The sequence below is a fragment of the Brachyhypopomus gauderio genome, chromosome 11, assembly GCF_052324685.1.
Source record: "Brachyhypopomus gauderio isolate BG-103 chromosome 11, BGAUD_0.2, whole genome shotgun sequence".
NCBI lineage: Eukaryota > Metazoa > Chordata > Actinopteri > Gymnotiformes > Hypopomidae > Brachyhypopomus > Brachyhypopomus gauderio.
The window spans coordinates 24,348,453-24,364,335 of record NC_135221.1 but is presented as its reverse complement, the minus strand read 5'-3'; the positions used below and the strand labels follow the sequence as shown (position 1 = coordinate 24,364,335).

The 15,883-nt window shown below is 44.6% G+C and overlaps 1 protein-coding gene across 3 annotated transcripts in view; it reads left to right on the top strand.

Annotated features, from left to right (window-relative positions):
- Window positions 1-15,883, top strand: part of LOC143527546 (SLAIN motif-containing protein-like) — a 16,762-nt gene extending 879 nt beyond the window's left edge. Inside the window, exons 2-8 of one of the 3 annotated variants that reach the window (XM_077022841.1) lie at window positions 4,349-4,488; window positions 5,477-5,617; window positions 8,281-8,421; window positions 10,199-10,501; window positions 11,698-11,835; window positions 13,114-13,411; window positions 14,944-15,883. In XM_077022841.1, coding sequence (XP_076878956.1) covers window positions 4,349-4,488; window positions 5,477-5,617; window positions 8,281-8,421; window positions 10,199-10,501; window positions 11,698-11,835; window positions 13,114-13,411; window positions 14,944-15,010 — 1,228 coding nt within the window. In that variant the 3' untranslated portion in view covers window positions 15,011-15,883. Of the gene's footprint in view, window positions 1-4,348; window positions 4,489-5,476; window positions 5,618-8,280; window positions 8,422-10,198; window positions 10,502-11,697; window positions 11,836-13,113; window positions 13,412-14,940 lie in introns of all 3 variants that reach the window. The other 2 variants (XM_077022840.1, XM_077022842.1) reach the window with 2 other exon arrangements.

The window sequence follows — 15,883 nt, the reverse complement described above, 5'->3', positions numbered from 1 at the left end:
GGTCTGTCTTTAAACATTGTGTATTAAGTCTTTACCAATTTATGTTTGATCTATGATAATAAATATTCCTGTCACAATTTGTCTGTATTGAAGTATCCTGACATTTGAAACTTTGTACTTAACGGCATATTTTTTTCTCAGGTAAAATTTAAGGCAACCATAACATTCTCAACAATGGCCGTTTTACTTTACTTTAGTTATCTTTTGAATTATATCCACCTGTATCACATTGGGCCAACATGTCAGCTACTTCTGTCACACCGATGCTGACACTAAGCTCTGTGGGGATGTGGTCAGCATGCTTGTCTCTGTGATTGTGCTTGAGGATTATGAGATACACAGATCGAAGATGAACCTCCTCTGTTTGCATGGAGCATCTAACCTGAAGTGATTCTCTCAATGTGTCTGTGCACAACTGCCTGTGCATGCGTGTGTGTTTTGTATGTGCAGTCACTGAACATTAATGGATGATGTGTTTTGAATGAGCTACTTTTAGGGCAATCCTGGACATAGATGAGTTTTTGAATTAGCCACCTTTAGGGCACTCCTGGACATGGATGTGTTTTTTGAATGAGCTACCTTTAGGGCATTCCTGGACATATATGTGTTTTTGAATGAGTCACCTTTAGGGCACTCCTGGACATGGATGTGTGTTTTTGAATGAGTCACCTTTAGGGCACTCCTGGACATGGATGTGTGTTTTTGAATGAGTCACCTTTAGGGCACTACTGGACATGGATGTGTGTTTTTGAATGAGTCACCTTTAGGGCACTACTGGACATGGGTGTGTGTTTTTGAATGAGTCACCTTTAGGGCACTACTGGACATGGGTGTGTGTTTTTGAATGAGTCACCTTTAGGGCACTACTGGACATGGGTGTGTGTTTTTGAATGAGTCACCTTTAGGGCACTACTGGACATGGGTGTGTGTTTTTGAATGAGTCACCTTTAGGGCACTACTGGACATGGGTGTGTGTTTTTGAATGAGTCACCTTTAGGGCACTACTGGACATGGGTGTGTGTTTTTGAATGAGTCACCTTTAGGGCACTACTGGACATGGGTGTGTGTTTTTGAATGAGTCACCTTTAGGGCACTACTGGACATGGGTGTGTGTTTTTGAATGAGTCACCTTTAGGGCACTACTGGACATGGGTGTGTGTTTTTGAATGAGTCACCTTTAGGGCACTACTGGACATGGGTGTGTGTTTTTGAATGAGTCACCTTTAGGGCACTACTGGACATGGGTGTGTGTTTTTGAATGAGTCACCTTTAGGGCACTACTGGACATGGGTGTGTGTTTTTGAATGAGTCACCTTTAGGGCACTACTGGACATGGGTGTGTGTTTTTGAATGAGTCACCTTTAGGGCACTACTGGACATGGGTGTGTGTTTTTGAATGAGTCACCTTTAGGGCACTACTGGACATGGGTGTGTGTTTTTGAATGAGTCACCTTTAGGGCACTACTGGACATGGGTGTGTGTTTTTGAATGAGTCACCTTTAGGGCACTACTGGACATGGGTGTGTGTTTTTGAATGAGTCACCTTTAGGGCACTACTGGACATGGGTGTGTGTTTTTGAATGAGTCACCTTTAGGGCACTACTGGACATGGGTGTGTGTTTTTGAATGAGTCACCTTTAGGGCACTACTGGACATGGGTGTGTGTTTTTGAATGAGTCACCTTTAGGGCACTACTGGACATGGGTGTGTGTTTTTGAATGAGTCACCTTTAGGGCACTACTGGACATGGGTGTGTATTTTTGAATTAGCCACCTTTAGGGCACTCCTGGACATGGATGTGTTTTTTGAATGAGCCACCTTTAGGGCACTCCTGGACATGGATGTGTTTTTTGAATGAGCCACCTTTAGGGCACTCCTGGACATGGATGTGTTTTTTGAATGAGCTACCTTTAGGGCACTCCTGGACATGGATGTGTTTTTTGAATGAGCCACCTTTAGGGCACTCCTGGACATGGTTTCTGTGGATTCTCGTATTCTTACTACGTGTTGTGTTGCAGTAGAGTGCTGTGTAAAGAAGCAGTAGGTTGACTGCATCTGTTTAACATGACGAAATCTCCATCAGCATTAGATTACACAACTACGTAATTAGGTTGGATTACATCTTTATGAGAGTAGCATCAAAACGCTCGATGTTATGGTAAGAAGATCTTAATGTACATGTACTGTAATGTTGTAGGCCTACATACAAACACGTGCAATACCCAGTACACATTGTCTCACCCATAGGCACGTAGGATTTGGCACTGGCTTAGAATAAAGACACAGGTGAAGGAGCATGTAACTACAGAGGAGTCTCTTCCTCAGCTCGGGGCCAGTAACATTCAACACTGAGTCTCCGGTGGTAATGCAGCTTAGAGGAGGGGCCTCAGCAGAGAGAGAGAGCCAGCTGAGAATGGGCTTCAGTCTTTCAGGATAGCAGGGCCAGAACTATGCAGAGATTTAACACACAACACAAGCAGCGTTTATGTGTGGCAGCCACTGGCGGACTGATCTGCGAGTTTCCATCAGCTCTGTAGATTTGACGTAGTTCTCCTGACAAAACAAGTTTAATCAATGCATCTGTGTTTCTGTATTATTAAATATGTTTAAACATTTTTTTGTCTTCAATTAAGAAGTAATAAGAAATAAAAGATTAAAGGCTGTCAGAAGATGAAGGTAAAATGTGGTTATCAATGGGAATAAGCACAGATTACTCTATTATTATTTGATTAATTGATTTATTATTATTATTATTATTATTATACCAGTTGAAAGAGTATCAGAGTGTAGCCTAGTATTTTGAATTTCAATGGTAAGGCTGTAAATGGAGCTCATTCAGGTCGTCACATTCTCTTCTTGCGTTGTATCACCTTGCCAAGTGTGTAGTGTAACATTACTGGGCCTGGCTTTCCTTTTCATGGTAGTTGAACTGCTGTTTCTAAAGGAAACTGTAGCATTGAGAAACGTGAACGGCCTAAGTTTTCCTTCATGGGAACTACGGTCAGAAATGGTGCATTTTACCCTCTGCAGTGCGTGAAAGGGACAGTCAAACATGGACTTCCTTTTTGTCAGTTCATTCTGACATTAAAAAAAAAATTATTGTTTTTGGAATAATTGTCCAAAAATGGTTAGTACGAGAAAGTGGATGATAATTCATTCATTTCATTCGGTACTTAGCTGCTCACTGTCTTCTGGGCTTCATTATGAGCCTAATTTACCATGGACTCCACTTTACTCCAGCAGCCACCAGCTTTTCCAAAGCCCTTTGGAGAAAACCTCCTGTGACTCTGTTGCACAGTAGCAGTCCAGCTGTACATGGTGCCGGTACAACTGCGCTGCTTTGTAATCCTCTAAGAGGGCTGTCATCTGCCTTTGGCTGGACGGTTAAAATGTTTTGGCTGCAGTCAGAGTGCACGTGATCCTTTAGGGAAGGGAGCTGTGGTGACCAAGGGGAGAAATGGTGAATAGTACAGTGTAGACTTGGATAGCTCTCAGTAGCACTTTGACATTTTAGAAGCACAGACACCAGGCAAGTGTGCGGCCCCTGGGTGTGTAACAGCTTTCACTGGCCCGACAAGCAGCGGCGCTGAGTTTGATGCTGAGTGTCATCCTAGCGGCCTTGTTGATTGATAGGAATCAAGACTGTGCTCAGTGCAGACCTCCAAAATGGAGTTCTTTCCTGAAGAAAGAGCTAGTTGACCTGTACTGCTCAGGAGTCATTTACATTTACGGCATTTGGCAGACGCCCTTATACAGAGCGACTTACATTTTTAACTCATTTTTATACAAGTGAGCAATTGAGGGCCTTGCTCAGGGGCTCCTCAGCCATGGCCTTAGGTCTGAGAATCGAACCCACGACCCTCCGGTCACAAGACCTGTTCTCTAACCGGCAGGCCATGACTGCCCTGCTGAGTCCTGAATTAGGTTAGGCATGGACAGTGTACCGAATTTTCTCGTGTATTTAATGCTTTTGAAAAAGACCATATTGAACATTTGATCAATCAAGCGTTCACTAAAAGGCATAGGTGAGGGAAATATTGGGGGGAAATTGAACTTCTTTTTGGACTCCTTGGGAAAACCAATCCAATTTTGTCTTTTAGATGATGAATCTACATTTAAATCCATAATCCTTCAGATCCTGTGCTCACTTTGAAAGGGCGGATCTTAACCATGACTGTTCTTCCTCCCTGTGTGAATGAAGGCTTGACCTTGAGTTTTAAGCCATATTTTCGTGACGTTCACACCCTCGTGTTACCAGTCCGTCATGGTAAACTGCTCCTCGGTCTGGTCTCATTACGCCGAGGTGGCCCGGCCGGCTCAGTCAGCTCCTCTCCTATCTCCTCCGCAGGCTGTACGTGTCTCCTAAGAAGCAGCTGCTGGTGCAGCAGGGTCCCGAGTCTCCCCTGAAGTGGTGCAGAAAGGTGCTGGATCACCCCAGTCCTGAGACCGAGGTGGCCTGCAGGACGCTTCTCAGCCGCCTGGACCAAAGTACCCGCAGCACAAACGCACTCGCAGCTCACCCCCATCACGCTCGCAGCTCACACCCATCACGCTCGCAGCTCACACCCATCACGCTCGCAGCTCACACCCATCACGCTCTTGTGGTATTTCATCAGTTTGAATAACAAAATCAAAAGGCACCGCCTGCACTTAAACGTATTAACAGCAGTCAGGTGGATTTTGCCATTATCCTGTGGCACCATCTCCCCTGTTTGTTCACGGGTTCGTCTCTGACACAAACACTCTTCCAGCAGCTACAATGATTCTGTGTGTTCCAGTAGTGCTCTTGCTTACTGCCCTCACACCAGCACTGCTACATTCATGGCAGTATTATTTGCTGAAGTTGAATCTATTCTATCACTTAACTGCATATAGATGTGTATAAATAACTCCAGAATGTGGAACAGTGCCTTTAAGACTGCAGTGAGCAGGAAGGAAGAAATGGTGAGTGTTGGCTCAGACAAAGGGGGCTTATCTTTAACACCATGTTACAGGGGAAGGAACTACTCTCACCAGCATTATCATGGCCTAATATATATATACATACATACATACATACATACATTAATGCATCTACACCCACCGGCCACGCGGTTGGACCCCCTTTTGCCTCCAGAACTGCCTTAATCCTTTTGTGGCAGATTCAACAAGGTACTGGAAACATTCCTCAGAGAGTCTGGTCCATATTGACATGATAACATCACACAGTTGCTGCAGATTTGTCAGCTGCACATCCATGATGTGAATCTCCCGTTCCACCACATCCCAAATGTGCCCTATTGGACTGAGATCTGGTGACTGTGGAGGCCATTAGAGTACAGTGAACTAGTACAGTACAGTAAAAGAAGACTTTTCAGGACTGCTTTTACACAACCTTGTCCTGTGTTCTCAGTGTAAACCGTACTGCCTGGAGGCCTGATGCACGTGGCCCGGTGGCGCCGGTTTGTGTGCTGACTATCCCCTCTCTCTCCCCCAGCCTCGCGATGGAGGAACGTGTACTGCAGCCCTTCTCAAAGCTGCGCAGGCTCGGTGGAGCCCGGCTCCTCGGCAGCCGCCCTGCTCTCTCCTGGGTACCACAAATCAACTAACAAAACCCTACTAACTTGTGGCAGCTCAGGTATGACGTTAACACATGGCTTCACCTGCTCCTGTCTGGCCTCGCTCCACACACCACCTCCCTTACTGCACACACACACACACCCGCAGCCAGAATACACACACACACACACATGCATATCCGGGTGACCTGCCTTCAAGCTGTCAGCCCAGACTGCCAAGCTCAATTATTTATTATTTTTATTGGTCTTGGTCTGCATCCGCTCGAGTGCATCATGTCCCATGCATGAGATGACGGGCAAATTATTTTCCCTGTCAAATCATTTTTTAATATGGTGAGAAAAATTCAGAATGAACAGCTTTTGTATGACTCGTTTATTGGTGACTCATTTATTTGTAGAGTAAATATCACACCTAAGCAGAGTTGTGGGTTAAAGGCTAAAGAAGGGGAGATTTTGGCTAAATACTCACAAACAACCTTGTAGTAATAGTACATGTTCCATAGAAATTATACAAATTTCTCTATGAAAAATTTTAGGAAGGTAAAATTAACCTCATAAGAGTGACCTCATTGGTGCACAGGAACTTGCTGTTTAAAGTATTCCTCCACAACCAACAAAACTATAAGACTTCTAGAGAAGATCCTGGACATGATACATAGACACGATTTAATGCACGCTTTGCTTGCTTTGAGTGGCCTTGTGTGATTTTGCTGTACATGTTGACACGATGTCCTTTTGCAAAATAATCCATGCATTGTATTTGAATGCTTCAGTTTATACACCAGTTTTCCTCTTCAGTTAGTTGAATATTCACTCGATTTGATTGGCAGTTCAGGTCTAGATAGTGTGTCTTCATAACTGATGAGAAAGTCTTCCTGATCTCTATTTAAATGTCCACCCATATACAGATCATTACCATAAAGTGTGGATCAGCTGCACCAGACCTGTTTAAAGACCTCCTTGGCACCTGTGCAGTCTTCCCCTTTTCACATTATTAATCTTCATCTACTACTACTCGCCTTATTTCTAGAGATTCTAGTACCCTTGCCCCTTTAAGGACCATGTTTGCCCCGTCCACTTGCACCCCTTCATGACTTGCCTGTGAATGTTTGAGCTATGAAAGCTGCAGATAGGCATCTTGAGCACTTGTATGAGAGCATTGGCCTTACCATCCCACCAGTTCAGGGATGCTTAATTCAGCTTTCTACTTTTATTACTCTTCTCTTGTCGGTAAAGGCTCTGGTGAGCACAAAATCCTCTTCACCATGATAAATATCCAGCTAAAGCCTCCTGAACAGTTGCCGTAAGCTCTGGATCCAGGGCTTTCATTCATTATAAATGTCACTGGACTGCACTGACTTCTCCTGCTTGCCCTTGGTTCCTGTTTACCCAGAATCCCATTGTTCTGAGTACTCCTTGACCCATTTTAGCCCCGTGGATCCAAACTTTGTCTAAATTAGAAATTAAATACACGGAACCCTCGAGCTTGACCTGGCCTCACCCACCCTCCTGAAGGCCTCACCCACCCCCTCCTGAAGGTCTCGCCCACCCCCTCCTGAAGGTCTCGCCCCCCCCCTCCTGAAGGTCTCGCCCCCCCTCCTATAGGCATGTTCTTCTGTTAGCTCATTGTCCAGCTCCGTCCTCTCTGTTCCCTCAGTCTGTCTCTGCTAACTTGCCTGGTCTGCTTCAGAGGAATCACCAGCAGTTCTTTTATCAGAAATTTTAGTTCTCGGTCCAGTATTCCAGTACAACCTAGATGTTTAGATTTATTGCAGTTAGTCACTGGATTTGTGACGAACACAAGTTCATTCTGTGTAATCCTATTCTTATAGTGTGTTCCTCATAAATTAGGGCAATAAATGATGCCAAATTGTTTGCAAGAAGGAAGCTCAAAACATTTATCAAGAACAATGTCCATGATTCTAATCCAACTCTGAAGTGGTCTTGATGCAAAAGTCATTTTGCTGTACTATTTTCTTTCAGTACCCTTCAGTCTGATTTATGTAGTAGCCCTGTCTGGCTAATCAGTGGTACTGATTAATGTGAATACAATGTGCTTATTTTTTTAAGTACAGCTCATTTACCAGTTTCAGTTAAAGTTGTAACACACACTGCTCAACTACAGAACAAGCTATTATACTCCATACAGACACATACACATTTCCATCATTATAAATGTGAACTTAAAACCTCATCCTTTGTGATTTTCATGTGAATTGTTTTTCAGGGGTAAAGTAAAATGTAATGCAGTAATTAAAGGGCCCGAAGCACTAACGCAGTGCTTTGGGTTTTCAGGAGGGACAGTGTACATTAATAGACTGAAAAGGAATCCATAAATAAATATGCAAGTAGCGCAAGTAAATAAGTAAAGTGACGTGTGTGTGTGTGTGTGTGTGTGTGTGTGTGTGTGTGTGTGTGTGTGTGTGTGTGTGTGTGTGTGTGTGTTTTTGTTCAGTGCACGTGACGTTGCCCCATTAAGATTTGAGTGCTGTTCTGACTAACATTTATGTAGACAGTAAATCTCACACAGCATAATGCATATAATTTGTTGCAGTCAATTTGAGTAAGGATTGTCTATTTTAAATATCTAAAGCACAGAAAATTATGACAGCCCTTAAAATATAAGTGTGATATGTGTAGATTTTTAGTTTTTACACACAACACTTACACATGTAGCACGTGTACGGGTGGAGGTGATGGTGCTGTGTGTTTGTCACTGCAGGCTACACAGGCATGCGCTCCACCCTGAGTTCCCAGTCATCCATTGACAGTGAGCTGAGCACGTCTGATGACTCCATCTCCATGGGCTACAAGCTGCAGGACCTGACTGACGTTCAGATCATGGCCCGACTGCAGGAAGAGAGTGAGTGTGAATGCCCCGCCCCCTCACACCATCATATCTCGCTACACCAACACGTCTGCGTTTCTGCCCCGCCCACTCACACCATCATATCTCGCTACACTAACACGTCTGCGTTTCTGCCCCGCCCACTCACACCATCATATCTCGCTACACTAACACGTCTGCGTTTCTGCCCCGCCCACTCACACCATCATATCTCGCTACACTAACACGTCTGCGTTTCTGCCCTGCCCACTCACACCATCATATCTCGCTACACTAACACGTCTGTGTTTCTGCCCCGCCCCCTCACACCATCATATCTCACTACACTAACACGTCTGCATTTCTGCCCTGCCCACTCACACCATCATATCTCGCTACACTAACACGTCTGTGTTTCTGCCCCGCCCCCTCACACCATCATATCTCGCTACACTAACACGTCTGCGTTTCTGCCCTGCCCCCTCACACCATCATATCTCGCTACACTAACACGTCTGCGTTTCTGCCCCGCCCACTCACACCATCATATCTCGCTACACTAACACGTCTGCGTTTCTGCCCCGCCCACTCACACCATCATATCTCGCTACACTAACACGTCTGCGTTTCTGCCCTGCCCACTCACACCATCATATCTCGCTACACTTAGGGCTGTCGCGGTGAAAGAATTTCCCCTGCGGTTATTTATGGTGGCTCAACACCGCGATATGCGGTATGACGCGATATGCGTCATTTGTCGTCTAAAATCTTAATTTTAGAGCTATATAATTGTTTTATTGTTTTTATTGTAAAGGGGTTCTTATTGTTTTTAAATTGCAAAGAAGACACAGTTTTAAGAGCAGTTAAATGTGTTTATTGTCAAATAGAGAACACAGAAGTCAAATGAGATGCAGTAAAAACCCATGCTCTTTCGCTTTCTTAAAAGTGTAGGGTAAATATTTTAAACGAGATTTTAAACACAAAAAGAGAATTTAATAAATAAATCAATAAAACGAAATCTTTCCTTAACCAGAAGAATAACGTCTCAGCTTAAACCGGAGTTGTCACGTCCCTGTTGCGCGCTAAGAAAACCAACATATTCACCTTATGTGGTTTCAGTGAGGAGCGGAAAGGGCTAACAATATTCCCGGCAGTACTAAAAATTCGCTCTGATGGTGTGCTTGTTGCACAAATGCACATGTACTTGTGGGCGAGTTTGGAGAGCAGAGGAAATCTAGCCTACGCGCCACCAGGCGAGTGGATCTGCGTGGATTTGACTTGAACCCGAAATGCTCCCAAACCGGCGAAGTCGCGTTTTGTTTTTTGACCAGAGCATCTGCCGTAGTTTCCATCTTTGAAAAAAGGAGACGGATTGTTGATCAGCCGCACCGGATGATAACGGGGTTGATGGGAAAATGACTTTAACTCTTGCACAGGCACTTTCCCCTCGCATGGGAAAAAACACAAATATTGCGGTTGTTGCGGTTAATTCCCGTACGTTGCGATTTTCTCGTCAATAGCGCGGTATTGCTATACTGCAGTTATCGCGACAGCCCTAGCTACACTAACACGTCTGCGTTTCTGCCCCGCCCCCTAACACCATCATATCTCGCTACACTAACACGTCTGTGTTTCTGCCCCGCCCACTCACACCATCATATCTCACTACACTTCTGTTATGTGACATATGAAAATGGAGTGGTGTGCTTATGTAAAGCTTATATTATTTTAGAAGCAAGGTCCTGGACTGAGGTGGTAGGTGCGGTGCAAGTGTGTCAGTAGTGTGAGTGTGGTTAACGTGCCCTGTGCGCAGGTCTGAGGCAGGACTACGCCTCCAGCTCGGCGTCTGCGTCTCGCCGCAGCTCGACGGCCTCACTGCAGTCCCTCAGGTGGGGCGCCCACAGTGACCAGGAGCTGGACTCCCGCAGCCTGGAGGACGAGGAGGACGGCTGCTCCTCCCTTCCTCGTCGCCTTCACCGGCACGCTGCCTCGCCTCGCTGCCCCTCGCCCGGCGCCCCGCCCGAGCCCGGCGGGCGGGCGGCCCCCCGCGCACACGCCCCCGCACGCTCTCTGCCCACGCCTGGACCGGAGCTCCTCAAGTTCGCCCGGAGTGAGGGTATGATGTCTCACACATTCACTTACCCCATGACATTTGTGATCGCTGTTGGAAGTTTGTTTTTTTACGCTATCTTACATCTTTATATATTTGTTTTAAAACCCGTTAGTGAAAGGAAAGGACGGGTTTTTCCCGTTTTAACCTGCAGCAGTCTCCCCTAAACATGTCTACAATGGTTTTCCATTTGGAGGTGAAAAGGACCTTGTCAAAGTTGTACGATAGAATGGAGATTGAACAATATACTTATAGTGTATTTTGATGGTGCAGCGGTTATACACCAGTGTAAAGGTTAACCACATACATCCTTTCTCGTCTTTCATTCTGCCATTCATATAGCCTGTGGAACCTATTCTTGTTATTTTGGCCTATTATTATTTTCCTTTGTTGTGGTTTTTGTCTTACGAGTTACTGATGGTTGGCTGATCTGAGGACTGGATCATTACATACCATCATTATGTATCATAATGTCCACCACAGGGTCAGGTGCTACTGTCCCTTCTTTGGGTCATATTGATAGTAACAATTCATGTTACACACCATTATGAAGAACTGGGAAATATTCTTATTAGAATATTAGTTGGCATGCCTGAAACCGCTGTAATTATTAGCATTTCAGAGGCACGTACTTGCATCTTACGCCCTCCTCTGGCAAGGTGAGTAGTGTACACTGAGTTGCGTGTAAAACTGTTTTAATTAATTGCTTGTGTTTCTTTTTCTGTAACCAGCTGGGGGGGGAATATCTACTGCTTGGGCTTCTTGTAGTTCCAGTTATGTTTTTGTGTACACTGAGCATGTGTGTAGATTTGCATGTACTTAAAATGCTTTGTATATCGCGCTGGATAAATTGGCACAAGACTGGCTTCAACCAGACGTTATATTGTCTGTTATATTGTCACATATATTTCCTCGTATATTGTCACATATATTTCCTATTTCTGAATTCTAGCCCCGTGGTGAGAGCAGTTTTAAGGGAATGAATATCACACACTGACACATTTGAATTAACAAATGAATGCAGCTGCCACTCTGAAGGAAGGGGTCATGCATGCAACCCTTCTCCTTCTGAACACGCTCAGCAGTGGACACGCTCAGACGGTGTGCATAAAGATGACTGTGTGTGTGTGTGTGTGTGTGTGTGTGTGTGTGTGTTGTGTGTGTGTGTGTGTGTGTGTGTTGTGTGTGTGTGTGGCTTTCAGAGGAGCTACGGCACAGCATGCCTAACCTAGCTCCACGCACCAGCCTGCGCTCCCTAGAGGCCGTGAGAAACAGCCGCAGCATGGAGGCTAACCTGCAGAGTTCAGGCAGTCGCATATCCCGCTTGCCCCAGTCCCCAGGTCGGTACCCGCCTCACCTCACACACCCTTAGGACCAGCGGGGCCCCTAGGAACCCGGGCCAGTTCCAGGGTTTTGCAGTAGGTTTCTCTAAGCACATTTACACCTGGTATTAATCTCGATGCAGTCACGAGCAGCATCAAAGAACCGGCCTCCGTGGAAACACATCAACATCTGGGGTATTGTTACTCTGTGCACAAACCTGAAGCTTTAAAGCCGAAGACTAACTGGCTTGCAAAACAAATACGACAGTTGATAACAGCAGCAGCAAAGAACACTTAAGACCCCTGTTACTGACGTAATAAATGTGTCCGGGCCGCTTTGATCTGCCAGCAGAAGTGACACACACACACACACACATACACACATACATACATACACACATATATATATATATATATATATAGCACAAAATCCAAACACAAGTGGTCAGCTAAGGCGCATGAAAAGGCTAGATGTGAGTACGTATGGTCCTGAATGACCATGATGAGATGCATGTTAATACCAGGTGCAAATGGGGCCTGTCTGTGTAGCTTACAGTAGAGGTTTGAGTACAAACCTGCAGTCTGTAGCATAATTCACATATCTGGGTCCCATATCCTTCACTTAGAGGTGTTATTGGATGCTGCTGGCGGGCAGATTGTCTCCTAAAGCCACCGGCCCCTTTTATTACAAGCCTTAATGCAACACACTTCATTTATATTGACTTCTTTTGAAGTGCCATTCGACTGGACGGGGAAATGTGTATTTTTTCACAGCTCATCCGTGAAACTGATTGATCTGACACATTGATGCTGAATCAATAGAGTGCATAATGTACTGTTAGGTTACAGAGAGAGAGGTAGTGTAGTGGTAATGGATAGTACTATAACATGGCTGGTAGATACAAGGATGTAATTACATGTGATCTGTCTCCCTCTAATGGTTAATTCTAAAACTAAATTTACAGAATAAAATATTAATATATGTGTAGTTTACTATATACTACTGCATGTCTTTTTGAAAGGACATATCTTCATATTTGTTAAACTCCTGCCGAAGATGGCATTTTTCACCACTGAATTATTTATTTGTTTTCCAGTGCCACTCTTCATGCACCAGTAAACGGGGTAAATTATGATTTCCTGTCTTTTCTTAAACAACTCGTGTTTAAGAAAGGACAGGAAATAGCACAGTATAGTTTAGACAAAAAAAAAAAATAGCATCCAGGGTAGCCAGATTTCCATCCCTCTTCAGTCCCAATCTCCTGATTGGCTCATCACTCCCCGACCCTCCTACAGGTGTGTCCTCAGCCCGGCTGAGGGGGAGTGGCCAGTCACCCCTCTCGCTCCGCGCCCCTATGAAAGCCCTCAGCCCTGTGGGCTCCATGGCCGTGGCACGGCAGCCTGGAAGAGGCCCCCCGGGTGCTCAGGGGGGGCTTTCAGCAGGGTCGCGCCGGGTGCCATCACCCGGGCCCACTAATGGAGGGGCGTACACGGGCTCCAGGACCGCTGCTGGAGGGCCCAGACAAGGCTCCAGCGCTGCTGTGACGTCAGCCACACCCCCGTCCAGAGGCAGGCTGGCCCAGGCGCCCAGGAGGTGATTTGTGGTATTCACTCTCATCCAAGAATTGAGTGTTCTGCTTGTCTTTGCATTTTTGTTCTTTAAAGCTGATGTAATCAGTGTTTCGTTGTTTTGCCAACATCCTCCAGACTTGGCCATCTGTGTAGATCCCATGTCCTCTATCCAAAACGTTCTTCAAGGCCATTCCTTCCAAAGACATGCATGCTTATTGTTCAGTCTACCTTTGTATGTGCTGTGTGCAAGTAAAATGTGGTTAACATTAGGGCTGAACGATTTTGGAAAATATTCTAATTGCAATTTTTTATCTATAAATCGCTATTGCGATTTAAAATGCGTTTTTTTCCTCTGTTTTCAGGAAACTCTGTTTCGGCATTTTTTAATACAGTTCAGATACAGGGTTGGCAACTTTTCAAGATCGCGCTTGGAGTGAGACTTAAACCTGGAGTGGGTGGCGAACATAATTTACTTTTTAGTCTTAAGACGCTCAATGCGTGAGAGTTGGCAACCCTGCAGGTATAGCAACTTGGCTAAAATATGTGTGTGAGGGCATTTGGTAGCGCATATCCAATGTGTTTAACAAAGCCATGTAGCCGGGCTTGTTCACTATATTAACGGGTATCATGTCTTTCACTATGAACTCCGTTACTGCCCGAGTTATTTCAGCGTGCCGCTTCCAATTACATCCATAAGGAGTTACACTTTCAAACGATTCAGTCAGTGAACCCAGTCTGCTGGACCGCGGTCAAGCTATCCGCGCTTTTGCGATTCATCCGTGCTTTAAATCTTATTGCGCCTATATGCGTGATTTTACGGTATTTCGCTGCTCACCGCATACTAAGGCTGTATAAGCGCAGATAAACACTTTGGCGTATTTGAAGACGCAGCACTAGTCGTTGGCATTTCAGCCTTACAAATATCATACGAGGCTTTGTGGTGGTTTTTTTAATGCTGAAGGTTTGTAGTGTTACCTCGCGTCGTAGCGACAGTAGCAAGACACGTTTTGCAGGGTACCTGAAGTTGAGCAGCATCTTTTTTAAAGCCAAAGTAATTCCACACAACTGATGTGTATTAGACTTTCTACACATCTTTGGTATTAGACTTTCAGTTGTCAGCTTCTGTCGAGCCTGAAGCCATTGTGCAACAAGTTAAAGTGCGCTGTGTTAACTTCACTTCTCCACCTCCCTGCCTCCTGTTCGGGGTTGCTCCGTTCGTCCTCGGCTCGCTCCCAAGTCACGTGACCAGTTTAAATCGCAGCCTGTGTGATTAAAGAATCGCGTTTTAAAATATCGTGAGATTATCGCAAATGCAATTAATTGTTCAGCCCTAGTTAACATGAAGGAGAGGCATGCAAATATGTTGCTAATTAAAGAACAAAGGCCAGTCAGATTTTTTTTTCCTCAGATAAATTATTTCAGTGATCATCAAATGTAAATATATTTTACCTGAAAGGTCCTTTAAACATCTTTTGTAGCAGCTTTAATTTTGGCAAAACCTTGTGAAATCTAAAACAAATCAATTTCTGCTCTTAATTGATGTTTTTGCAGTAGGTCTCTGGGCATGACAAAGACATGCAGTTCTGTGACAGATGATTCTTGGAAGGACGGTTGCTATTGACGCTTCTGCTGGGCTCACACGCACGTTCCTTAAAAATGCTGCCAAGGCAACATGGCAGAGACACTGGACACTGGACACTGGAAGCTCAAAGACACACTACCACTAAGCCCAGAAAGATTGACCCCAGCATGAATCCTCCCATTTCACTGCCACACTTGCCTGAGGAAAGCTGTAAAATATGTTGTGATTTATTTTTGGTTTTAAGAATCTGTGTTCTTTATTTTTATGAAAACTGGAGAAGCTGCTGGAACAATTGATGTTGTAGAATATGTCGTCTTGTAAAAAATACATGAAACATCTAATTTGTTGTTTTAACTACTAAGTCTGGAATTTGGTCCCTATACCTTTTTATTGAGAATAACTTAAGGTGAGTGTTGCGTGTTTGTTCTTCCAGAAATTAAATACTATTAAATACTATGAGTTCATATGGACTTTTTCAAACTTTGGGAAAGGTTGTAATTCATAATTTGGTGAGTGAAGTGTTTCACTCAGCAAGAAGGGTAACTGGATTGCATTTTCAAGGTACTACACTATCTATGAAGTTCCATCCTCTCTGAGGGGGGGTGGGGGTGATACAGAGAGGTAGAGGGGTGAGAAATTTACAATAAAATTGAAGTCACGTCTATGTGCCAAGGTACTGCTGCAACACTGCTCCTCAGCTACAGATGTCTTTCAGTTCATGATCCTGTGCTTCTCCCTACTCCCCGATGACTGTGTTTGAATAAAGTTTATTTGGACGTCTGTAACATGAAGGAATAACTAAATATGCAAAGTACACAACTTGCTACACTTTTACTGTGCACCTTCAAAAGGTCTTCCTTGGAAAACCAGGAAATGTAATGAACTTTCAATAAACTAAATGCAAGTGCAGAA